Source organism: Sus scrofa, chromosome 15 (assembly GCF_054392235.1).
Source record: "Sus scrofa isolate SSC_HxYL_T2T_F1_AM1 chromosome 15, Sscrofa_HxYL_maternal_Yorkshire_Landrace_v2.0, whole genome shotgun sequence".
In the NCBI taxonomy this organism is placed as follows: Eukaryota; Metazoa; Chordata; class Mammalia; order Artiodactyla; family Suidae; genus Sus; species Sus scrofa.
In genome coordinates this window covers 71,039,759-71,066,863 of record NC_139397.1, presented here as the reverse complement: position 1 = coordinate 71,066,863, position 27,105 = coordinate 71,039,759, and the positions used below count along the sequence as shown (strand labels likewise).

General features: G+C 35.2%; 1 protein-coding gene across 1 annotated transcript in view; it reads right to left on the bottom strand.

The window, feature by feature from the left end:
- The window catches only part of OCA2 (OCA2 melanosomal transmembrane protein), a gene marked incomplete at its 5' end in the record, with an annotated part of 212,604 nt that overhangs the window by 60,133 nt on the left and 125,366 nt on the right, over positions 1–27,105 (bottom strand). Inside the window, 1 exon segment of the mRNA NM_214094.2 lies at positions 20,156–20,283. Coding sequence (NP_999259.2) covers positions 20,156–20,283 — 128 coding nt within the window.

Sequence of the window (27,105 nt, the reverse complement as noted above, 5' to 3'; positions counted from 1 at the left end):
CAGCAAATAACAAGTTTTGGTTAAGGATATGGAGAAAAGGGACCCCTCATGTACTGGGAATATAACTGGAACAGCCACTATGGAAAACAATATGGAGGTTCCTCAAAAAATTAAAAACAGAACTACAATATGATCCAGCAATTCCACTTCTGGGTATTTATGTGAAGAGAAGGAAAACACTAATTAGGAAAAATATATTCCTCCCTATGTTCATTGCAGCATTATTTACAATAGCCAAGATATAGAAACAACCTAAGTACCCATCAATGTACGAATGCATAAAGACATGTGTGTGTGTGTATATATACACATATATATATGAAAATTACTCAGGCATAAGAAATAATGAAATATTGCCATTTGAAACAAGATTTTTATGCTAAGTGATGGACCTAGAGGTTTTATGCTAAGTGAAATAAGTCAAAGAAAGACAAATACTATATGATTTCCTTTAAATATGGAATCTAAAAAATGAAACTAATGAACAAACACAATAAGACAAAAACAGAGTTGCAGATACAGAGAATAAACAGGTGGTTCTCATATGGAAGAGAGTGAGTGGAGGAGAGAAACAGGTGGGGGGATATTAAGAGTATAAAATTTTAGTTACAAAATAAATATGTCACTGGTATGAAGTGTACAGTATGGATAATATAGTCATAATTAAATAATATATTTGTATGGTGACAGATTGTAACTAGGCTTATTGTGGTTGTTTTGAAATGTATATAAATATCAAATAACTATGTTGTATAATAGGAATTGTTTTAGGTCAATTATACTTCAAAAACAGACAGAGTCACAGAAAAGGAGATCAGATTTGTGGTCACCAGAAGTTGGTGTGGAGAGAAAGGAAACTGGATGAAGGCAGTCAAAATGTACAAACTTCCAGTTACAAGATAAATGAATACTAGTGATCTAATGTACATAATAAATATAATTAACATTGGTAAATGTTTTATATAGATACAGTGAAGAGAGTAAATCCTAAGAGTTCTCATCACAAGGAAACAATTTTTTCTATTTATTTATGTATTTATATGAGATGATGTATTTTCACTAAACCTACTTTAGTAATCACTTAATGATATATTTAAGTCAAAACAAGCTGCACACCTTAAACTTATACCGTGCTGTCTGGCCGGCATATCGCAACAAAACTGGACAAACCCCAATATAAAATGTATATTGAGAAATCTAACTTGCACCCCTCTCCCATAGAAAACCATTTTTCCTAGTCTCCAATGTGTCCTTGCCATAATTCTGCTAACAAATTATAAAAACACTTTTTGAAAGGGATCAAAAGTTACAGTACCTCGACTTATTCTTCTTAGCTTCTTGTAAAAAAAGTAAAATCTCTGATACATATTCTAATAAAACTATTAGATTTCACGGAAGAATATAATATCAGCAATGCCCATGGGCAAAAAAAGAATTAGACTAACATTAGACCTTTCAAAATCAACAATATGAAAAAGGCAATGATAGAACAGCATTTTTTAAAATATCAGTGACAGAAAAGATAATCCCAGGAAAACATCCAGGATGTAAAAAATGATAATAAAAAATTTCAGCACCCATTAACCATTTCTGAAGAAACTTCTAGAGCAGGTGTACATTTTTTATAATGGGGCAAAGAAAATATTTTATGCTCTATAGGCCACAAGATATCTATTGCAAATACACAACTACCAATGTAGTACAAAAGCAGCCATTAACAAAAAAATCAATAAATGTGACTGTATCACAATACAACTTATTTTGCAAAATCAAGCATCGGGCTAGATTTGGTCCGCAGGTCCTAGTTTGCTGACCCGTTTACTAAAGAATGAGTTTCACTCAATCTTTACTGGGAAATCATCAGGAAAAGAACTAATGGCCAGCATTTTAAAATATTTACAAGTACATCTAAGACTAAAACAAATATATGGTTTAGGTGTAAGACTATTATAAAATCATTACATTGTGTGACAAAGTAAAAGTAATGCAAATATTAAAATGCGAGGAAATGGAAGAAAGGCAAAAATTTTTTAAAAACCTCATTGTTGTACAGGCAACAGGTAGTCATAAAGAAAAAAACAAAAAAACTGAAAAGCCAGATAAGTAAAGGTTAAAAAGTAATTTGGTAGAAAGTAATTGGGTAGAAAGTAATTTGGGTAGAAAGGTTAAAAGGTAATTTGGGTGGAAAGAACAAAAAAGACTTGAGCACAAAGGTAACCATTAGAATAAAAACACAAATCTTTCCAAGTACCAAAAAGTAATCAATAAAAGATCAAAGAATTCACATCCTACAGAGAAATGAAAATAGCTATTATAATAAAATACACATCTTAAAAATATTATGTCAGAGTAGAGAATAAAATTATCAGTCATAAATGTGTACAGGTATAACTCATCTATTAAAAGAAAGAGGTTTTCAGTTTGGCAGAAAATAAGAATCAACTCTGCTGTATACTAGAGACATGTCTAAAACAGTGATTTCAAAAGGCTTAAAATAAAGGAATAGGCAAAGATATACCACGTAATAGAAACACACAAACAAATAACAGGTGTAGGGATTTTGAAATCAGACAAACAAAACAGAGAAGGACAAGTTTAATGGTAAAGCTACAATGCACAGTGTAGATATAACATTTATGAATACTTATAAATTAAATAACAGCTATTATGAAGCAAAATTTACAAGAGATACAAAGATTTAAAGGCTGAAACTGAAACTGAAGACACAATTGTACCACATTCAATATATGACATGGACAAAAAAGTAAGGAGATGAAATATTAAAAAACATAATCTATCAGGAAGATATTATGAATTTATATGGAACTATACCCTGCAAATAGAGAATACAAATTCTCTAATGTTTGTGGCACATTCACAAAAGTTGTTGATATATTAATTTATGAAGAAAACACCAGTAAAATAGAAAATAAAAGCAGAAATATTTACTCTTTGTTCCTAATGTAATAAAGTTATACTAGAAATTACTAACAAGAACAACAAAAGCCTTTCTATCTGTAAAGTTAAAAAGCCTCTTTTCAAAAATTCTTGGATAAAGGGGAAATACAAACTGAAAGTATAATTTTTTTCCTTTGTTTTTTTAAAATTTTTTTCCTGCTGTACAGCATGAGGATCAAATTATTCTTACATGTATACATTTTCCCCCACCCTTTGTTCTGTTGCAATATGAGTATCTAGACATAGTTCTGAAAGCATAATTTTTAAAAGACACTAAAACACTGCTTATGAAATTGAAGGGATGCATCTTTTTTTTTTTTTTTTTTTTTTGTCTTTTGTCTTTTTTGTCTGTTGTTGTTGTTGTTGTTGTTGTTGCTATTTCTTGGGCCGCTCCCGCGACATATGGGGATTCCCAGGCTAGGGGTTGAATTCGGAGCTGTAGCCACCGGCCTACGCCAGAGCCACAGCAACACAGGATCCGAGCCGCGTCTGCAACCTACACCACAGCTCAGGGCAGCGCCGGATCATTAACCCACTGAGCAAGGGCAGGGACTGAACCCGCAACCTCATGGTTCCTAGTCGGATTCGTTAACCACTGCGCCACGACGGGAACTCCTGAAGGGATTCATCTTAAAGCAGTGATCAGAGGAAAATCATTTCATTAAACATTTATCAATAAAATTTTTAAATGAATTAAGTTCCAATTGAAAAAACAGAAAAAGAAGAAAATAAACCAAAATAAAGGAATAAAATAATAAAATTTTTGAAAATTAATGACAAAGTATAGAAAAATAGTAATGCTATATAATAACCCAAATCCTGGGTTATTTTTTAAGTTAATAAAATAGACAAAGCACAGGCAAACTTGATCAAAGGAGAAAGCACAAATATACAAAATAGTAAAGCATAAAAAGTAAATAACCATTGAAAGAGGAGTCTTTCTTAAAAATCATGAATGAATAATTTGGAGGACCTCTGTGAAAATCAAAATTGAGATGAAATGGACAGATTCCTAGAGAAATACAAATTGCCAATATTGACTCCATTTGATTTAGAAAGTTTAGACCTATTTCCAATGAAACAGAGAAAGTTACTAAAGAAATGACTAATCTGGGCAGAGCTTCCTTGCCTGCCCTTTTACATCTTACACAGTCTTAATAAATCTATTTCTTTCCTATCAAAGACAAAGTAATGACTAGTCTGACCCCTTTAAAAAACAAAAAATCAGGCCCAGACTGTTTCACATGGGAATTTCACCAAAACTTCAAAGACCAAGTAGTTCCAATGCTCTATAAATTACTCCAGATTATAAAAAAGAAGAAATTTTAAAAACATTTTAAGGAATTTATTTCAAGAGAAACATATCAGAAAACTACTCAAATGCATTTCGTTTGCTTATGAAAGCATACAGAGTGCACACTCATATTTGCTTATTAAACAAAAGTGAGAGCAGAACCAAGCTACACTTCATAATGAGGTCATAATGCAACCGAGTGTTTCGTCATTACAGTACTTCAAGTTAATGGGACTTTTAAAAGAATAAAAATGCTACTATTTTCAGGTATATTGTCATCACTAAGTATTTATCCCAACAGATGTTTATCTCCTTTACATTGTGAATCAGTGCCCCATCTCCTTCCCATTTGTATCTGTTCAGTTCTAGCATATGCCTAAAGTAGTTACAGTGCTAACCCATGTCTCTGTGTGAAACAAATATATTAATACTGTAAAATACACTGTAGACATGGAGAGCAAAAGGCAAGGAACTTTGCAGTACTGGATACAGATCCAAGATATCAATGTGAACTCATCACATTTAATATATATACAAATAGATTGACACAGAAACAGATATGGACGTGTGTGTGTGCTTTTGAGAAGCATATGATTCCATGACTGCGGAAGGTAAAATACAAAATGAATCACGAATATTTTGTCATGTCAGAAAATAAGGAAACACTTGAAAATGAATGAGGCTTTGTCAAAAGGACACAGGAGGCCACCTGAAGCTCTTCTCAAGAGCCCAAATTGGAATCAATTGAGAAAGAAAATAAACAATGACAGTATTGTGTCATAACCTATAACAAAATAAACATCCATGAGCCTTTACTGATGCAAGTAAATAATTAAATAATGGAGAAAGATCGCTCTTCCTACAGATGAACTTCAGTTAATAAATGTAGAAGGAATAACGATAATAGAAAATCTACATCAGGCAAAGCCTATAGCCAGAATTGCTGAAGGCAGAGCTACTGATGAATACTAAAATCAGTGGGGAAATGATATTAACATAGTCTCAAAATAGTTCCCACAAGATAATTTATCAATGTTCTACTTTACAATGGTGACAACTGGCAGACACCACATTAACCAAGGCACCAATGTTAACATCACCAATAATAAGACATGCCAGTACCTGAACCCCTGATATTGTCCATTAAGACGGGCACATCACCTCTGTGGTATTCTTGCCAAAACTTTATTACCTAAAAATTGTCATAAGAACATTAGACAAACCCAAATTGAGAAACAGCTACAAAGGAATTGACCAGTAAGTACTTTTCAAAAGTGTCAAGACTAAGAAAGACTAAAGAATTATCACATGTTAGAGAAAAAACCATTAGGGAAAAAAACTGGTAAGACATAATAGTGTCTACACTTTAATTAATATTATTGTACTAATGTCAACTTCCTGGTTCTGATCACTTTATGGTGATGTAATTTTTTTAATGTTGGAATTAGCTGGGTGACAAGTACATCATTGTGATAGATACTATTCCACATTTTTATAAGTTAAAAATTATTTCAAAATAAAATATTTTAAAATGTAATAATACTCCCTAAAGGAGAGAAATATATTTTGCTGAAATATGTAAGTATTGTCATGTATCTCCTGTCCTTAGCATACAGAAAATACAGTTATCTGATTTGAGGCAGTAATACATAAAAATCTTTCTATATCCTGTTGTTTTCTTCAAGAAAGCATTACAAGGGAAAGAGGCCAAAAACTGCATATATAAAATACCTCATCTTAAACATTTTACTCATTATTCTTAAATATTATAACCTAGAATTATATTTCTCTCATTCATGATGAATTATTTCCCTATCTGATTTACAATTTTAGACTACGAGCTTATATTTGGAGGGTTCTATTTGTGGGAATATTGAGTAGAGGTTTCCCCTAAGCTATTAAATTCTTGTTGTAAGAAGGACCTACTACACCTGGGAGAAAGTGGGGCCAACACTCTTTCCATAAAAATCTTGAAATAATTAATGTGTCCACCAGTTCAGATGAACACTTTCACTCTAGATATCCTTCTATATTGAACTTGTTTATATAACCCCTAGCTCCAAGAGTCATCCAGGCAATCTTAAACATAGCTTTAAAGGCCACCTATCATTTCAAATCCCTATAAAAAGACTGGATAAGTCACATAATATTCCTGATGACTATTTCACTGGTTAATTTTAAAGATCTGAGGAAACATGTTCCATTTCCTAATTTTAGAAAGGCTCAAAATTGGTCTTGAATTCCAGGGGGTAAGGAGTCCATAGTTTTCACTGTTCCAACTCCTCTACAGTTTGACCGAATTTTCTAAAAGCCAATCTGACCTTGGTAACAAAAATCAGTGAAACATAGCTTAATGGACCCAAATGTCTCTCACTGCTTTCCAAAAATAGAGTAGTGCTAACTCACTGCATGTTTCAGAGTAGAACATGTTTCAGAGCAAGTGGCCATATCAAACGAGATACTGTGATAGAGAAAAACAAACCTGATTCCATATTGGACCTATTCCTTTAGCTCTAGCTTTTGTGCTCTGTTGTCTGTGCTTAGTCATGCTCACTCTGCATCTTTGTAAAAGCATGTTGCCTAAGGCCTGAAATACACATAATTGCCCTTTCTCAATGTTCTGTCTTCCAGGCTTGACCTTTAAAGGTTTAACACTTTTCTATTCATATAGAGATAAAAAGTGGCTAAAGAGAAAATAACAATTGTCTTGGAGGTTTACAGGAACACTGCAACCACACCATTGTGGATAGCTGCAAAGGATTCTTGCAACAAAAAGCCTGAAACAGCCAGTCACACCTCTTCCCCTTTTAGTATAAAAGCCTGAATTCCAGCTTGGGTTATATGGCTCTCTGAGACACTAGTCCATTATCTTCTTGGTCTGCTGGCTTTTCAAGTAAAGTTTCTATTCCTTTGCCCCAGAACCTCATCTCTCAATTTATTGTCCTTTCATGTAGTGAGCAGTATGAGCTTAGACTCAGTAATAAGATCAGCTCCAAAATGTTTGCTGGAGAACTCAGGTCCAAAATGACAAGGAAAAAAGTCATGAAACCCTCAAAATCTGAAAGAGGTCAAAGGTAGATATCATATATTAATTATGAAATATGAGATTTAGAGCTAGGACATCAAGGATGAGGGCAGTCCAATCTGAAGGGAATGGCTACTATGGCAGGGGATTCAGGTATCTATGACTGTGCGGGCCACAGACTTTCCTGGGACCTCTGTATAAAATACTTTGTATTCCTCTGGGCTGACAGTGGGTTAACACACAAATTGGTAGAACTAGCTTTTAATTTAATAAAAATAAGAGAGAAAGCATTTCTTGAGTATCAACTGAGCTCAACAGGAGGCTCAGTACTTTAAATATATGATCTTCTTGGTTTTTCACAAGCAACTGCAAGATTAGTACGAATAAACCTGTTCCAAAGATAAGGAAATTGGGCTTGGATGTATTGAGTAAATTGTCTAAAACTGGGTAACTAGGAAGTGGCAAATCTGGAATCTAAACATAGATCACTGTGATGCTAAATTTGTGTTCTTAAACATTATGCTAAATATAACCTGTTAACCTAAATTGGACAAGTCATCCTGGGATCTGGGGCTGGTGCAAAGACCTTCTTGAGTAGTGCTCTCAAAGTCTTGTGGCACTCACAGCATGGGAGAAAGCTTCTAATCCATTCATTTCCCCGTCATATCAGAGACTGGATCCAGCTGCAGTGCGGTTCTAGTGGAGGTTGGTGAAGTTGTCTAGACTGGTTATGGAGAGGAGGAAAAAGTGAGGCCCTGCTGATGCAGGATGAGTGGGAGCAAAATGGACAAGGGTATTTGAGGATGAAATAACACAGGGTTGATAACACCTGGATCTTAAAGTGGGTCCAAAGAGTCATTTTTCTGTCTCCAAAAAGGATGGTTAGAGAATCTTGCTAAGTTGATTGTCTACTCTGGGCTCAGGTCCTATCAGAATGAGCATTAGGCTGCCCCACAATACTGTGCTGAGATGGTTTAGGCTAAACTCTCCACACTTTCGACTATTCAAATTGAAGAATCATTGAACTTCTTGGAAAGCCACAATTTGTATAATGTTTTGAAAAAATTTTTAAATGGAAAAACAAAAATTTCATTCATCTACTGACTTTCTAGGTTGATGACACAGTGTCAGGAAGATGTAAGAAATTATTCTGCTTAGGAGGTTGGAAAAACCAGGAGGTTGGAAACTAAGGCATGGATGTATCTCTTAGCTGTAATCAGAAATCCTTCCCATTAGTAATTGTACCAAGATCACCTGTTTCAATTAATATCTAAATCAACATCTATTTTACAATTTTCTTTGATTATTAGAAAGGAGCAATCCTGTTGAGTGGGTTTTGTCGATATTACATCCAGGCACAGATGAAATCTTTGTTTTTTCTAGATGAAAACTCTATATCCCTATAATTTACTTATCAACATAAGTAAATTTTCCAAAATTATATTGACTTAAGATGAATATAATCAATGCATCTTGTATATAAATGACAAGGATACAGATTCTAAATGAAATAACTTTAAAGCTTTTAAAGGAAGACAGACTTTTCCAATTTAGTGCCCAGATGCAGAAATTACCTGATTCTTGTCACTAGAATGCTGCTGCAAAACAATGAATACAATGAGAAGAAACATAGACATAACAGCCTTTCCCAGTGACAAGGTACTACAATCAAGATGCCTAGTGTGGTTCCCCTGATTGCCTAAGAAAACAATAGCCAGTTAGATGAAATACAGTGAGCTATAAAGAACATATAAGAAAAAAATTTTTTAAGTCTAAAATGGTCTATAAATAAATTAAATATCCAAGAAGATAATATTATATGGCTCTTTTCAAAGAAGCATTACTCTCATATCCACAATTACATGGAGAGGTCCAAGGCATAGGGTAGAAAGGAAACTCAAGATTTTCAGCATGGGGTGTAGGCTAGGGGAGAGTGTGGTTCTGGAGCATCCATCAGCTTCTAGAATGAATGCTGAGGACTCTACAAATCTGAGAGTTCCCTAGGTGTTATAATGATTAATCTGGCCTCGAGGGGGACAAAAAGGAAAGTAAACACTAGGAAATATTACCCAGCAAATGTACCTAAACACACAGAAAAAAAATGTCAGAAACATCACTGTGTTTGTAAAACATTCCAGGTCAATTCTAAAAAAATACGTTAATTGGTTTTATTTTGCTGAAGACCACTTTGTTTTGTTAGAGTAAGATAGATGAACTGTGAAATATTCCTCAAGGAAAACTCAGTTCCTAATGTAATTTATGTTGTTTTAGAACTATTACTAGCTTGGGAAATCACCAATCATTAACCTCAGAAAAAATTAAAGACAGAAAGAAACAAATAAAAAGGAATGTGGGAAGCTTAACCTTGGAATGGCCAGAGGAAGAGCTCTACAGGCCCACTTCCCAGAAAAATAACCATAAGTGGTGAAAAAAATTATGAAACTCCCTGGAATTTGTCCTAAGGGCATAGGGCTAGTAAAGAGACATTTATTCCAGAAAATCTTGATAAGAACAACAAGAGTCAGTAGCACTTGAACTATAACCCACTCTCCACCCTGGGCTTAGCAGATGATGGAGACTCTCTGGGAACTTTCAGTAACACCATGCTCCCTCTCCCTCAACTTACAGTCAAGAACTACAATATCTCTCTCGAAGGAGCAGGCTACCAGCATTCCTTGTTTCCTCAGCTCCATGGTACAGAGCCCAATTCCAGGAGAGTTTGGCCAAGAAATTAGAGATTCTTTTTCCCCATCCAGCCCTCAGCATGAGGTGGAAGTTCTACCCAAGGACACTGGGACCCTAACTGCTTTCATGCTAGCTCAATTGTAGGAAGTTTCACACTAAGTGAGGCAAGGTTAGAAGATCAGAGACTACTGCCCCCACTCAGTGCTCTGCTCATAAAGCAGTGCTGTTACTCAGAGAGGAGGCCATTGATCCTACCTCTAGCTATTTAGAAGTAACTCAGAGATTTTTTCCCAGGTGAAGCAGGAGGAGAGAAGAAAAGAGAGATCTGAAATTCTGCACAAAAGAACTGACTTCATTTAAAACAGAGTGTTGGGAAGCTCAAGCCTCAAGATTCTCGCAGATACATGGAGATTTAGTGGTAAGCATTTAAGAGGAGGCTGGAAGCTCTATGAGAGCAACAGAATAAACTATAGGCCAGCTAGTTTACCAGAGAGAACCAAAGACAGAATCAGTTAAGGACCATACTGAGGTCAGAACAAACCTCAAAGAACAGCCTCAAAAACTACCCCTGCAGAAAGAAGCAAATTTAACTGGACCACACCATGGAGAAATTTATGATTCAGGGCATTATTAAAAACAAGAGATCAATAATTTGGAAATTAGTGGAGCCCACTAGCTATGTGTGATAACAAAGGCAAGCACCTTAATAGAGAGAGCAAGAAAAGAGATAGTCAAAAAGACTTGTAAAAAACAAATATAAAATGGTATATATAAATACCACCTTCTCAGTATATACATTAAAATGGAAACTGAATAAACAAACCAATCAAAAGGAAAATATTAACTTAAATAATGTTTAGTATGATCCAACAATATGCTATCTACAAGCAATTCATTTTAGATTCAAAGACCCAAATATGTTGAAAGTAAAAAGCTAGAAAAAGATACACCATATAAAAATAATCAAAAAAGAGTTGACATGGCTACACGAAGTCCATACAAAATTGTCTTTAAGATAAAAATTATTTCTAGAGACAAAGAAGGACATTTATAATAGTTTCATATAAATAAAATTGACAGAGTTCCCATCGTGGCATAGCAGAAACGAATCTGACTAGGAACCATAAGGTTGCAGGTACTATCCCTGGCCTTGCTTAGTGGGTTGAGGATCCAGTGTTGCTGTGAGCTGTGGTGTAGGTCACAGATGCAGCTGGGATCTGGCATTGCTTTGGCTGTGGAGTAGGCCAGCTGCAACAGCTCTGATTAGACCCCTAGCCTGGGAACCTCCATGTGCCACAGGTGTGGCCCTAAAAGGACAAAAAAAAAAAAAAAGACAAACAAACAAACAAAAATAAATAAAATTGACAATAAAAATAAATAAATAAAACTGACAAACTGACAATGACCTGCCGGGGGAGGAATCAGCAGGCAATATCAGGAGTTAAAATATATTAGCTAAGAAAAGCAACAAAAACAGACACTGGAAAGTATGAGCCACACTCCAGGAAAAAAACAGACAATAGAAATTGTCTGTGAGGGAGGCACAGATGTTGGACTTATTTGTTTGGAGAACTAAAGGTAATCTAGTTTAAAGATTTAAAAAATGATAAAATGATGGATTAAGTAGATAATATCATAAAGAGATACAAGTTATTTTTAAGAGAATACAATGGAAATTCTGGAATTTAAAATATGGGCTAAATGCCATCCTCCTTAAACTTTTTCAAAAGGTTGAGGAAGAAGGAACACGTCCAAAGACATTCTATGATGCCACCATCACCCTAATTCCAAAACCAGACAAAGATACCACCAAAAAAGAAAACTATCGGCCAATATCTTTGATGAATATAGATGCAAAAGTTCTCAACAAAATCTCAGCCAACCGAATCCAACAACATATCAGAAAGATCATACATCATGACCAGGTAGGGTTCATCCCAGGTTCACAAGGATGATTCAACATACACAAATCAATCAATGTAATACACCACATTAACAAAAGAAATGTCCTAAATCACAGATCATCTCAATAGACACAGAAAAAGCATCTGACAAAGTCCAACATCCATTCATGATCAAGACCCTCGCCAAAGCGGGTACAGAGGGAACATTCCTGAACATAATCAAAGCCATTTATGACAAACCCACAGCAAATATAATACTCAATGGGGAAAAGCTGAAAGCCTTCTCACTCAAATCTGGAACAAGACAGGGAGGCCCACTCTCACCACTGCTCTTCAACATAGTTTTGGAGGTCCTAGCCACAGCAGTTAGACAAACAAGAAATAAAAGGCATCCAAATAGGAAGAGAAGAGATAAAACTGTCACTGTATGCAGATGACATGATACTGTACATAGAAAACCCTAAGCACTCAACCCAAAAACTACTTGAACTGATCAACAAATTCAGCAAAGTAGCAGGATATAAGATTAACATTCAGAAGTCAGTTGCATTTCTGGATACCAGCAATGAAATATTAGAAAAGGAATACAAAAATACAATACCTTTTAAAATTGCACCTCACAAAATCAAATACCTCGGAATACACCTCACCAAGGAGGCAAAGGACTTATATGCCGAGAACCATAAAACATTAATCAAAGAAATCAAAGAAGATGTAGTGAAAGAGAAAGATATTCCATGTTCTTGGATTGGAAAAATCAATACTGTAAAAATGGCCATACTACCCAAAGCAATCTACAGATCCAATGCAATCCCTATCAAATTACCCATGAGATTTTTCACAGAACTAGAACAAACAATCCAAACATTTATATGGAACCACAAAAGACCCAGAATCACCAAAGCAATCCTGAGAAACAAAAACCAAGCGGGAGGCATACTCTCCCAGACTTCAAGAAATACTACAAAGCCACAGTCATCAAAACAGTGTGGTACTGGTATCAAAACAGACAGACAGACCAATGGAACAGAATAGACGACCCAGAAATAAACCCAGACATCTGTGGTCAATTAATCTTTGACAAGGGAGGCAAGAGCACAAAATGGGAAAAAGACAGTCTATTCAGCAAGAATTGGTGGGAAACCTGGACAGCTGCATGCAAAGCAATGAAACCAGAACACACCCTAACACCATGCACAAAAATAAACTCAAAATGGCCAAAAGACTTAAATATAAGATAAGACACCATCAAACTCCTAGAAGAGAACACAGGCAAAACACTCTCTGACATCAACATCATGAATATTTTCTCAGGTCAGTCTCCCAAAGAAATAGAAATAAGAGCAGAAATAAACCCATGGGACCTAATCAAACTGACAAGCTTTTGCACAGCAAAGGAAACCCAAAAGAAAACAAAAACACAACTTACAGAATGGGAGAAAATAGTTTCAAATGATGCAACAGGCAAGGGCTTAATCGCTAGGATTTACAAACAACTTATACAACTCAATGGCAAAAAAGCCAACAACCCAATGGAAAAATGGGCAAAAGAGCTGAATAGACTGTTCTCCAAGGAAGATATACAGATGGCCAAAAAAACACATGAAAAAATGCTCAACATCACTGATTATTAGAGAAATGCAAATCAAAACTACCACAAGATACCACCTCACACCACTCAGAATGGCCATCATTACTAAGTCCACAAATAGCAAGTGCTGGAGGGGGTGTGGAGAAAAAGGAACCCTCCTCCATTGTTGGTGGGAATGTAAGCTGGTACAGCCAGTATGGAGAACAGTTTGGAAATACCTTAGAAATCTATACATAGAACTACCACATGACCCAGCAATCCCACTCTTGGGCATATATCTGAAAAAAACTTTCCTTAAAAGAGACACATGTACCCGCATGTTCATTGCAGCCCTATTCACAATATCCAAGTCTTGGAAACAACCCAAATGTCCATTGACAGATGATTGGATTAGGAAGAGGTGGTATATATACACAATGGAATACTACTCAGCCATCAAAAAGAACAAAATAATGCCATTTGCAGCAACATGGATGGAACTAGAGACTCTCACTCATACTGAGTGAAGTAAGTCAGAAAGAGAAAGACAAATACCATATGATATCACATATCTGGAATCTAATATATGGCAGAAATGAACGTTTCCACAGAAAAGACTTGGAGAATGGACTTGTGGTTGCCCAGGGGAAGAGGGAGGGAATGGGAGGCATCAGAGGCTTGGGGTTATCGGATACAACTTGGAATGGATTTACAATAGATCCTTCTGAGTAGCATTGAGAGCTATGTCTAGATACTTATATTGCAGCAAAACAAAGGGTGGAAAAAAATGTATACATGTAAGTGTAACTTGGCCCCCATGCTGTACAGTGGAAAAATTAATTAATTAATTAATTAAAAATAAAACATGGGCTAAATGAAAACTCTACCAGAGAAGGTCAACAGCATATTTGAGGTGATATAAAAAGACTTATTGAAAATAAAATATGTCACAAGAAATTATCCAATCTGAAGAACAGAAATTAAAAAGAATGAAGAAACATGAAGAAAATATTAAAGAACTGTTGGACCCCATCAAGTGAAATAACATGACTAATGGAAGTCCCAGAAAGAGAGACAAATACTATATTTTAATAGAGAGAATAACATTAACTGAAGGAATATCAACTACAAATAATCCAAATACTCAAGTTTGAGTTAAAAAAATTAATCCACAGATCTGAAAAGCTCAAAGAAACACATGCAGATAAACACAGAGATTCACGCCTAGGTTCATCAGAGTCAAACTATTGAAAGGCAAAGACAAAAAGGTCTTAAAAGCAGCAACAAAAAATGACACTATATGCATAAGGGAAAGACAATATGATTAACGGCTGACTGCTCATAAGAAGTAATGCAGTCAGATGACAGATTTGAATGCTAAAAGGGGAAAAAAACATCAACCAACAATTCTGTATTGATCCATCAAAACTATCCTTTGAAAATGAAGACAAAATAATGGCATTTACATACAAACAAAAACTAAAAGAATGTTGCTAGTGGTATGCTTTACAAGATATACTACAGGAACTCCTTCAGGCTGACACCAGATGGCAACTTAAATCTATACAAAGAAATAAAAGGCCATGGGAAAAAAAAAAAATATATATATATATATATATACATACAACTTATGAATATATTTTAATTTTCCTCTCTTCATTTAAAATACATACTATAAAATAATAATGATGATAAAACTGTATACTAGGCATATAACATAAAGATACATGTGACAATAAGAACGCAAAGGAAGAAGGGAAAACTGGACCTATACTGGAGGAAGATTTCTCTATTTTACTGTAGGTACATTACCAGTAATAAGGAGTAAACTATAATAAATTAAGATGCACAGTTTATCCCCTATAGTAACCAATAAGAAAATAATTTAAAAATATGCTTTAAAAAAAGGAACAAAGGATAGAATTTAAATGGTACACAATAAAATATTTATTTAGCACAAAAAAAGCAGCAAAAGAGAAGCGAGGGACACAAGAAATGAGATGTAGTAAAATCAAATGGCAAAATGGTGACACAAATTCAACCATATAAATAATTTTATCAATTGTAAATAGACTAAACATTTCAATCAAAAAAGAAATTGTCACAATGGATTTTTTTTTTTTTTGTCTTTTGAGGGCTGTACCTGCAGCATATGGAGGTTCACAGGCTGGGGTCTAATCAGAGTTGCAGCCACCGGCCTAAACCACAGCCACAGCAATGCAGGGTCCGAGCTGCATCTGCAACTTACACCACAGCTCACGGCAATGCCAGCTTCTTAACCACTGAGTGAAGCTAGGGATCGAACCCACAACCTCCTGGTTCCTAGTCAGATTCATTAACCACTGTGCTATGATGGGAATTCCAAGACTGGATTATTTTAATGATAGCCCATGCAATCAAACAACAAGAGCTGAGGTGGCTATATCAGTATCAGTCAAATGGACTCTAACACAAAAATATTACTAAAGAAAAATAGGGATTTGTAATAATGATAAAAGTTCAATTCAGGAGTTCCCTTGTAGAGCAGCTGATATCACTGCTGTGGCTCAGGTCACTGCTATGGTATGGGTTCAATTTTTGGCCTGGGAACTTTCACATGCCACAGGTGTGGCCAGAAAAAAAAAGTTTAATTCTTATGGATGATATAATAATTATAAAATATATGTGCTTAACAATAGATCTTAAAGATATATGAAGCAAAAATTGACACACTTGAAAAATACACAATTCAACAAAAATAGCTGAAGACTAAAAATGCTTCCCAAAATAATTGATAGAACAAGTACACAGAATATTGGTAAAGACTGAGACTTAAAACTATTAACAAGCATGACACAGCTGACACTTATAGACTACTCCATCAAACAGCAGCAGAATGCACATACTTTTCAAGCACAACTGGAATATTTTCTAGGAAAGACAAAATGAAAGACCATAAAATAAGTCTCAATAAAATTAAAAGGACTGAAATATGAAAAATATACTCTAAGATCAAAACTGAATTAAATCAAAAATCAAAAACAGAAAGAAATAAGGCAATCCTCAAATATTTATAACTTAAAAAAATTCAATAACTGGAGTTCCCGTCATGGTACAGTGGTTAATGAATCCGACTAGGAACCATGAGGTTGTGGGTTTGATCCCTGGCCTTTCTCAGTGGGTTAAGGATCCAGCATTGCCATGAGCTGTGGTGTAGGTCCAAGAAATGGCAAAAAGACAACAATTCAACAACCCATGCAACAAAGAAGAAATTAGAAAATTAGAAAATTATTTTATTTTGTTCTATTTTTTAAGAAAATATTTTAAACCGATTGGAAATAAAAGAACAATACATATAATTTAGAGAGCAAAGAAATGGTGCTTTGGGGAATACGTATGGCTTAAATGCTGAAAACTGTAAGACACTGATGAAAGAAATCAAAGATGACACAAACAGAAAGATAAACCATGCTCTTGGATTGGAAGAATCAATATTGTCAAAATGACAATACTTCCTAAGGCAATCTACAGATTCAACACAATCCCTGTCAAATTACCAATAACATTCTTCAGAGAACTAGCACAAAATATTTTAAAATTTAGATGGAACACGAAAGACCCCAAGAAGTCAGAAAATATTGAAAAAGAAAAACAGAGCTAGAGGACTCAGGTTTCCTGACTTCAGACTATACTGCAAAGCTACGGTCATCAAAACAGTATGGTACTGTCACAAAAACAGAAATATTGATCAATGAAACAGGACAGAAAGCCCAGAAATTACTCCTCAACTCATTCTGTTTTACTCATTCAGTTATTCTGATAACAAATCCAGACAAAACATCACATGAAAATAAAAACATAGACCAGTATCCTCCATGAATATAGATGCAAAAAATCCTCAACAAAATAACAGTAAAGAACTCAAAAACTTATCATACATCATTACCAGGTAAAATTTATTTCAAGAATGCAAAGTAGATTTTACACCTGAGAATGAGTTAATGTAGTGTACCATATTAATAGATTCAAATTCAAGGTTAAAAATCATATGGTCATCTTAATAGATACAAACAAAAACATTTGACAAAATCCAATATACATTTCTGATAAAAATTCACAACAAAGACTATATTCTAACTTTCTCAACCCGATATAGGGCATCTACAAAAAAACCTACAAATAACATTATGTATAATGGTGAAAAACTGAATATTTTTCCCCTAAGGTAAGAAATAAGGTATGGACGTCAACCCTCATCACTTCTATTCAACACTCAACATTGAACTAGAGATTCTAGCCAATAAGACAGGGAAAAAAAGAAAGAAGGAAAAAGGAAGTTATTTGAGGGAGAGAGAAGGGGAGAGTGTGAGCTAATTAAAGGCATTCAGATCAGAAATGAGATTAAAATGTCTTTATTTGCAGATGACATGAAAGAAAATTTTAAGTGATTCAAAATAAGCTACTAGACTAATAAATGGGTTCAACAAGGTAACAGGACACAATACCAATATAAAAATATCAATTGTATTTCTACATATGATCAGAATATAAAATTAAGAGAACAATTGCATTCAAAATAGCATCAAAAAGAATGTTATAAATTTTACTTGAGAAATGCAAAACGTATCAAAATTTTTAAATTTCCCTGAAAAGTGTGCCATTAAGAAAACTAAAGAAAGCCAAATACTTGGAGAAAATATTTGTAAATCATATATTTGATGAAGGATTTATAGCCAGAATATATAAAAGACTCTTATGACTTAAGGGAAAGGAAATAACCCAAAAGGAATATGGGGAAAAGACTTGAGTAGAAATGGCTGATATGAAAAGACAATAAACATCAAAATTAAATACCATTTCACACCGACTAGAATGTCCATAATCAAAAATAAAGACAGTATGTGACTTTATTAACGATATAAAGAAACTGGAATACTATCACACTTCTGGTAGGAATGTAAAATAGTACAGCCACTGTGGAAAACATTTTGGAAGTTTCTTAAAAAGCTAAACTTATGATAAGACCTAGCATCTACCTATAAGGAATGAAAACATATGTCCACATGAAGACTAATACACAAATATACACAAATGTTTATAATAGGTAAATAAAACATGGTATATCCATATAACGGGATGCTATTCAGCAAGGAAAAAAAAATGAGCCTAAGTTACATAGCAGAACATGGATGAACCTTAATACCATTATTTTAATTTAAAGATACCAGACAGAAAATTCTACACAGTATGATTCCTTTTAGATGAAATGTACAGCAAAGGCAAAATGATAGAATAAAGATTAGTGATTGCCTAGAGCTGGAGTTGCAGCTAGAACTGACTGTAAATGGGCATGAGGAGCATAGGGATAAAACGTTTGAAATTTACTGAAAATTATGGAATTGTAAACTTAAAATGAGTGATTTTATCAGATGTAAATTACATCTCAGTAAGTTGCTTTAAAAATTCAGTGCTAGAGTTCCCTTTGTGGCACAGTAGAAATGAATCTGACTAGTATCCATGAAGATGTGAGTTCAATCCCTGGCCTTGCTCAATGGGTCAGGATCCAGCGTTGCCATGAGCTGTGGTATAGGTTGCAGACGTGGGTCAGATCCCACATTGCTATGGCTGTGATGTAGGCTGGCAGCTATAGTTCCAATTTGATCCCTAGCCTTGGAACTTCCATATGCCACAAGTGTGGCCCTAAACAGAAAAAAAAATTCCAGTGTCTACCCCATCAAGATAAAGAGAAGTGTAAAATTAAGAACAATATGCCAACACCCCCGATGAGATAGCAATTTACACCTGGAATAAACATGAAATTGAGGCAGGGACTTTTAAAGGACAACAATGAAACACCAACCAGAGTTTGCCCCTCCTTATTCTATGGGTTTTATGTGGAAAGAAGACTCAGAAGAGAAAAGGTGAAGTTTTTGAGTAGGGAACTGAGGAAGCAGAATGTAATTCATGACTCCCTGACAGATTTGGAAGATTCTGATTACATCTACGCAATCCATTACAAGTTCAAGACGGATTTCAATGATTCAAGGGACCTATTTGAAAGCAATTAGGAAGAAAAAGTGCCAAAGTGTTAACCAAGAGAAGAATGAATATTGAATGGGTCTTACACCAATAAGTTAAGATAATTAATATGAGGACTCGGGTGTGCTTGAGGGGATCCTTTGGGGAATAGTATTTTTATACATCATTAAAACTTTGTATTTGAGGAGGACACAAGTTTATAAAGCAAGTCTCAAGATTAAAAAAGAATTGTGAGCAATTTTTTTCACAATAATTATAACTAAAATAACACATATTATTCCTTCTTTAATGTCTTTTTCATAACAGAATATTTACTTACATGTTACACAAAATGGAACAGACCATCAAGATAATATATTACCCTGTTAACTTTCTATAAAAAGTCATTTTGCTCCAAACCCAACTTAGAGCAAATTCTACTTTTTAGCAAATGCAACTAGAACTAGTTTACAAACCACAAAGGTAATTCAAGGAAAAGAAAAACAACAGCAACCAAATAAAAAATTTTATTAGATAATATTTCAGGTACCTAAGATAAAAACAGGTTTAACTTAAAATAGTCTAATTGCAATCTCCATCATTTTCTACTTAGTGAATATGTGGAAAGAGAGACTTTGGGCTTTTTTTCTTTCACTAAATAAAATGTGAAATATAAAAATCAAGTAAAAGATCATACTGCAAAAGTTATACTAAAGTCTTACCTCCATCAGAATAAAGAGTGCTGCAAAGAACAGAAGGGTCGCCCATTCTACTCGGTGTAGAATTATCTCAAAATCATGAATATCAGCTAAAATTAGCAGCCAGATGGCACCCAGAATAGCAATCCACCCTGAAAAACAAATAAACAGACTTATAGATGTAGTTCAATTGTTAAGACACTAGTTTTTCATCTTCAGATTGCTTTTTAAATTGAAGGTAATTGATACTCTGCAAACTGAATGTACTTAAAATGTACAATTTATATTTTGGCTAATGTACAAACCCAAAAAACCAACACAATCATGATAATGAATATATCCACCAGCCTAGCAGTTTTCTCAGGCCCATGTTCTTTGCTCCCTCTCTCCCTTCTTCTGTCACCCCACCCCACCTCCCAAGAAACAATTCATCTCTTTTCTTTCACTACAGATGAGTTTACATTGTCTATATTTTCCACAAATGCAATCATACATTCTGGATTTTTTTCTTTGACTGCTTCCATTCGTCACAGTTATTTTAAGATTCTTCAATGCTATTATATGGTTCATTCTTTTTTATTGTGGCTATGCCACAATGTACCCCATTCACCACTGCTTCCAGTGTTTGGCTATTACAAGTGAATGTGCTATGAACTTTTGTATACAGTTATCTACATGTACATTGTGCTTTCAGTTCCCTTGGAGCAATACCTAGGAATGGAATACCTAGGTTAGATCATATGATAGGTTAGTATTATGGAATATTTATGTTTTAAGAAACTGTGAAACTGTTTTCCAAAATGGTTGTAACATTTTCCAATCCCACCAGCAGTATATGAGAATTTCAGTTTCTCCACATTTTTAACACTTAGCACTTTTTTTTTGACATTCCAAAGGGTATGAAAAGTTATTCAATTTTGGTTTGGACTTTTGTTCAAATAGTCTGCTCATTATTTCTGAATAGAGTAAATAAAACCCATAATCAGTAGAAGAAAAATGTGCTGGATCAGAAATCAATGAAGTAGAAAATAGAAAAATATCAGAGAAAACCAATGATACCAAAACTTGGTTCATTAAGAAGATCAAGAAGACTGATAAAACATCACCAACCTGCATAGGACAAAAAGTGAAAAAAAAAGCCAATATCAAAAATAAGATCAGTGATATGACTATAAATTATACAGACATAAAATGAGTATTATTTTTCTATAGCTGCCATCACAAATTATTAAAAATGTAGTGGCCTTAAATAGCACCTACTTATTATATCACAGTTTTCATAGGTCAGAAGTATGATGACCTCAGCTGGGTCTCTGATTAGAGCCTATAAATAAAGTAAAGGTGTCAGCAAGGCCACAAGGAACTCTGTTCCACCTGACTCAGAGCTCAGGCCATAAAAGTGGATGGCATTTTTCAAAAATACCACAAGCCAAACTAACAACCCAGAGATGCCTGGGGAAAGGGTATGGCTGAAACATGCCATCTAAGGCACAGGGAAAATGCTAGAGAGAGTTTCTCTGGGAAATCAGAACATTCAAAATCAACCACGTATTTTGGGGGAATCTGGAAAGCCACATGCCTGCCCAGGAAAAGATCCATGCTCAGAAAATGCTGGAGATTCCCTAAACTTTCCCACCTCAAGCAGATGCCTACTCTTAGAGCAAGGCTGATAACTTGTGGAAGGAGTGCTCCATACGAAGCCATCTGTAAAGAACAGGAGAAGTTCTTTTGTTGTTGTATTTATTTGTTTATTAATTTTTGGTCTTTAGCTCCTGGCTTTCAAGGAACTCTCTATTAAAACACTAGCTGAACACACTAAGGAACACAGATTTCAGTGACCACACATGACAAGAAATATAGAATATGCAAAAATAATTGGGAAAGTCACAAAACAAATGGTCTACTACAGCCTTCAGGGATTCAAAATTAAAAAAAAAAAAAAGGAATTCCCATTGTGGAACAGCGGAAATGAGTCCAACTAGGGACTATGATGTTGCAGGTTCAATCCCTGGCCTTGCTCAGTGGGTTAAGGATCTGGCATTGCCATGAGCTGTGGTGTAGGTCACAGATGTGGCTCAGATCTGGCATTGCTGTGGCTCTGGCATAGGCCAGCAGCTGTATCTCCGATCAGACCCATGGCCTGGGAACCTCCATATGACACAGGTGCAGTCCTAAAAAAAATACAAAATGCAAAAAAAAAATTTTTTTTAAACCTGGGTAAAGGACTAGGGACCACTAGTTACTACATTACAATATTCAAATGTTCCATTTTCAACAACATCACAAAGCACAGAAAAGAAATGTTGCTGCAAAAGCATGCAACAGTTTGTCTCACAGTGAGAGGGCCCAGCTCCACCCATTCCACACATAAGCTTATTACTGGATTTGGAGCAGACAAGTCCTAGGAGAAGATGGCCACAGAGGCAGCCCATATCTCAGGCACCCACCTCAATTCCTGCAGCCACAATGCCCTGACCCCAAGTTCCGGACCACTCCACACCACAGCCTTGCATTAGATCTAGGATGAACACAAAAGGGGAATGGATGCTACCCTGGGCTGTTTCTGAGCAGAACTGCAGATGCCCACACAGGTGGCACATAGGTCCTCTGACACTGCAAGGACCTCAACTGATTCAGCAATCACCTCCTCTGGGGAAGGCCACACACTCAAGGGCAATAGAGCCTGATTGAGCCCAACTCTCAGGGCTTGTACTCCAACAATTTGGGAATAGACTCCACCACTGACAGTGGGAGTGACACCTGCGGAGCAAAGAGGAAGTCCCACCTCACACCCTATATAGACTTTAGATCCCCCAACATCCACCACACACCCTATCAAGGAGATAAGTGCCCACGTACCCTGAAGAAACACATAGCTTGCATCCATATCAAAATCAGACTTCCCACCACAGACACTGGACACACACAACCTACACAGGAATACTCTCACATAAAAAAAAACTTTTCAACCAGAGCAGACAATTACTTCTAAATGCATATAGAAAGAGAAGTTAAGTAAAAAGGCAGAGTAACTACTTTCAATTAAAAGAGCAACAGAAATCTCCTCAAACAGACTTGTATATTTGAGTCTGCCAGAGTCCAAGTTCAAAAAGGTAGTAGTAAAAAGCTAACTGAATGAAGATTTTTTACAGAAATGCAAATCATTGTAACAAGGAACTAGAAACTACAAAGATGAATCAGTGAAAAAGAGATAATTCAGTTGTGGAGATAAAAACCAATACAGAAACAATGAACAGTACACTAAATGACACAGAGGGACAAATAATAAGTGATTTGGAAGATAGAATAATAAAAATCACCCAATCAGAACATCAGATAGAAAGACAAATTCAAAAAATGAAAGCAATATACAAGATCTATGGGATCATTTAAAACATGTTAACCTATACATAATAAGTATTTAAGAAGAATGAGAGAGAAAGAGAAAGGGGATTGAATGTATTTGAAGAAATTATGGCTGAAAACTTCCCAAACCTGAAGAAGGAAACAGATATCCAGGTATAGAAATCATAGAAAGCATAGAAAGTCTCAAACAGGATGAACCCAAACATACCCATATCAAGACATATCATAATTAAAACGGAAAAACTTAAAGATAAAGATAGGATTCAAAGGCATCAAGAGAAAAACAGAGAGTCAAGTTACAAGAGAACCCTCATAAGGCTATCAGCTGACTTCTCTAGAGAACCTATGCAGGCCAGAAGGGAGTGGCAAGATATTTTCAAAGTCCTAAAAGTGAAAAACCTACAACCTAGGATACTCTAGCCAGCAAGATTATCATTTAGAATAGAAGGAGAAACTATAAATTTCTCAGACAAGCAAAAACTAAAAGAACTCATCAATACTAAACCTATGCTAAAAGAAATATTGAAGGGTCTTTTCTAAATAGAAAAGCAAGAATCCAAAGGAAAGGGAAAATCTCAAGAGAAAAGGCAAATACATAGTAAGGATTGAAGATCATTTAAAATAAGCCAGTAGATAGATATTTAAAAATTTAAGAATTATAAAATGGACTATAACTATAATAAATAGGAAAAGGATGAACATGAAGATGTAAAATAGACAACAAATATACAAAATGTGGGGGCAATAAAAATGTAGATATTCAAATGTGTTTGAACTTGAATCAGTTTAGAACAAGTAGATATAGTTATGGATCAACATACATGAACTCCATGGTAAGTTCACAAATAAAAAATATACATTGATTCACAAAAATCAAAAAGAAAGGAACTCAGGAGTTTCCATGGAGGCTCAGCAGGTTAAGAAGCCAATGTCATGTCTTTGAGAATGCAGGTTCAATCCCTATCCTTGCTCAGATGGTTAAGGACCCAGGGTTGCTGCAAGTTGCAGGGTAGGTCACAGATGGGATTGGATCCAGTGGTGCCATGGCTGTGATGTAGACTGGCAGCAGTAGCTCCACTTCAGCCCCTAGCCCAAGAACTTCCATGTGCCACAGGTGCGGCCATAAAAGAAAGAAAGAAACTCAAAGATACTACAAAAATCATCTACCCAAGACAATCTACAGATTCAATGCAATCCCTATCAAATCACCAATGGCATTTTTCACAGAACTAGAACAAAGTTTTTTAATTTGTATGGAAACATAAAAGACCACAAAGAGCCAAAGTAATCTTGAGAAAAAAGAACAAAGCTGGAGGAATCGCACTCCCTGACTTCAGATTATGCTACAAAGATACAGTCATGGTACTGGCACAAAAACAGAAATATAGATCGATAGAACAATATAGAAATCCCACAAATGGGATCACACACAAATGGTCAACTAATCTATGGACAGAGAGGCAAGACCATACAATGGAGAAAAGATAACCTCTTCAATAAGCGGAACTTGGAAAATTGGACAGCTACATGTAAAAGAATGAAATTAGAATGTTTTCTAACACTAGGCACAAAAATAAATTCAAAGTGGATTAAAGGCCCAAATGTAAGACCAGATACTATAAAACTTCTAGAGGAAAACATCAGCAGAAGAACTCTTTGACATAACTCACAGCAATATCTTTTTGGATCCACCTCCTACAGCAATGGAAATGAAAACAAAGATAAACCAATGGGACCTAATTAAACTTAAAAGTTTTGCACAGTAGAAGAAACCATTAACAAAAGAAAAAGACAACCTACTGAATGGGAGAAATATTTTCAAACAAAGCAGCTGACAAGGGATTAAAACAGTTCATTCAGCTCAATATCAAAAAACAAACAACACAATAGACAAACAATAGTCAGAAGATCTAAAAAGATATTTCTCCAGAGAAGATGTATAGATGGCCAGTAGGCACATGAAAAGACATTCAACATCACTAATTATTAGAGAAAACCAAATCAAAACTACAATGAGGTACCACCTCATACAGGTCAGAATGGCCATCATCCAAAAGCCTGCAAATAATAAATGCTGTAGAGTATATAGAGAAAAGATAAATCTCCTACACTGTTGGCAGGAATGTAAATTGGTATAGCCACTATGGAAAACAGTATGGAGGTTCCTTGAAAAACAAAAATAGAGCTGGAGTTCCCATCGTGGCACAGTGGTTAACGAATCCAACTAGGAACCATGAGGTTGCAGGTTCGATCCCTGGCCTTGCTCAGTGGGTTCAGGATCCGGCATTGCCATGAGCTGTGGTGTAGGTCGCAGATGCGGCTCAGATCCTGCATTGCTGTGGCTCTGGCATAGGCCAGTGGCTACAGCTCTGATTAGACCCCTAGCCTGGGAACCTCCATATGCCATGGGAGCAGCCCTAGAAAAGGCAAAAAGACAAAAAAAAAAAAAATAGAGCTACCATATAATCCAGCAATCCCACTCCTGCACATATATCTGAAGAAAAATATAACTCAAAAAGATACAGGCACTCCAATGTTCATTTGTTCACAGCAGCACTATTTACAATAGCCAAGACATAGAAGCAACCTAAGTCTCCATCAACAGATAAATGGATAAAGAAGATCTGGTACATAGGCACGGACACACACACACACACACAAACTGGAATATTAGCCCTAAAAAAGAATGAAATAATGCCATTTACAGCAGCAACATGGATGGATGTAGAAACTATCAAACTAGGTGAAGTAAACCTGACAGAGAAAGATAAGCATCATATTCTATAACTTATATGTGAACTCTAAAAAAAGTGTACAAATGAAGTTATTTACAAAACAGAAATATACTTACAGACATAAAAAACAAACTTTCAGTTACCAAAGGGGAGGGGGGAAGAGGGATAAATTAGGAGATTGGGATTGCAATATCCACACTACTATATATAAAATCTATAACCAACAAGGAACTACTACACGACACAAGGAACTATAGTCAATATCTTGTCATAACCTATAACAGAAGAGAATATAAATAAAGTGTGTGTGTGTGTATATATATATATATATATACACACAGTTATATATGTACACACACACATATATATATATCTGAATCACTTTACACCTGAAACAAACAGAGCACTGTGTCATCTATATTTCAATAAAAATTTCTAAAAAAGGAAAAATCATCAAACCTCAAGAGGAAAAACAAAAACAATAAATGAACAGAGAACAACAAAATCAAGGATTTGGAAGTCAGGGATTAAAATGACAATAAGTACATACTTATCAATAATTACTTTGAATGTCAATGGACTAAATGTTCCCATTGAAAGATACACAGGGTCAGATTGGATAAATAAATAAAAAAAAAAGAACCTACAACATACTGCCTACAAGAGATTCATTTCAGGGTGAAAGACACATAACGGACTGAAAGTGAAGAGATGAAAAAATATATTTCATGGAAAGGAAAATACAAGAAAGCAGTGATAGCAATATTCATATCAGACAAAATACAGTTTAAAACAAGTCTATAACAAAGGACAAAGGAGGACAGTATATAATGGTAAAGGGATCAGTAAAAGAAGAGGATATTATACACACTG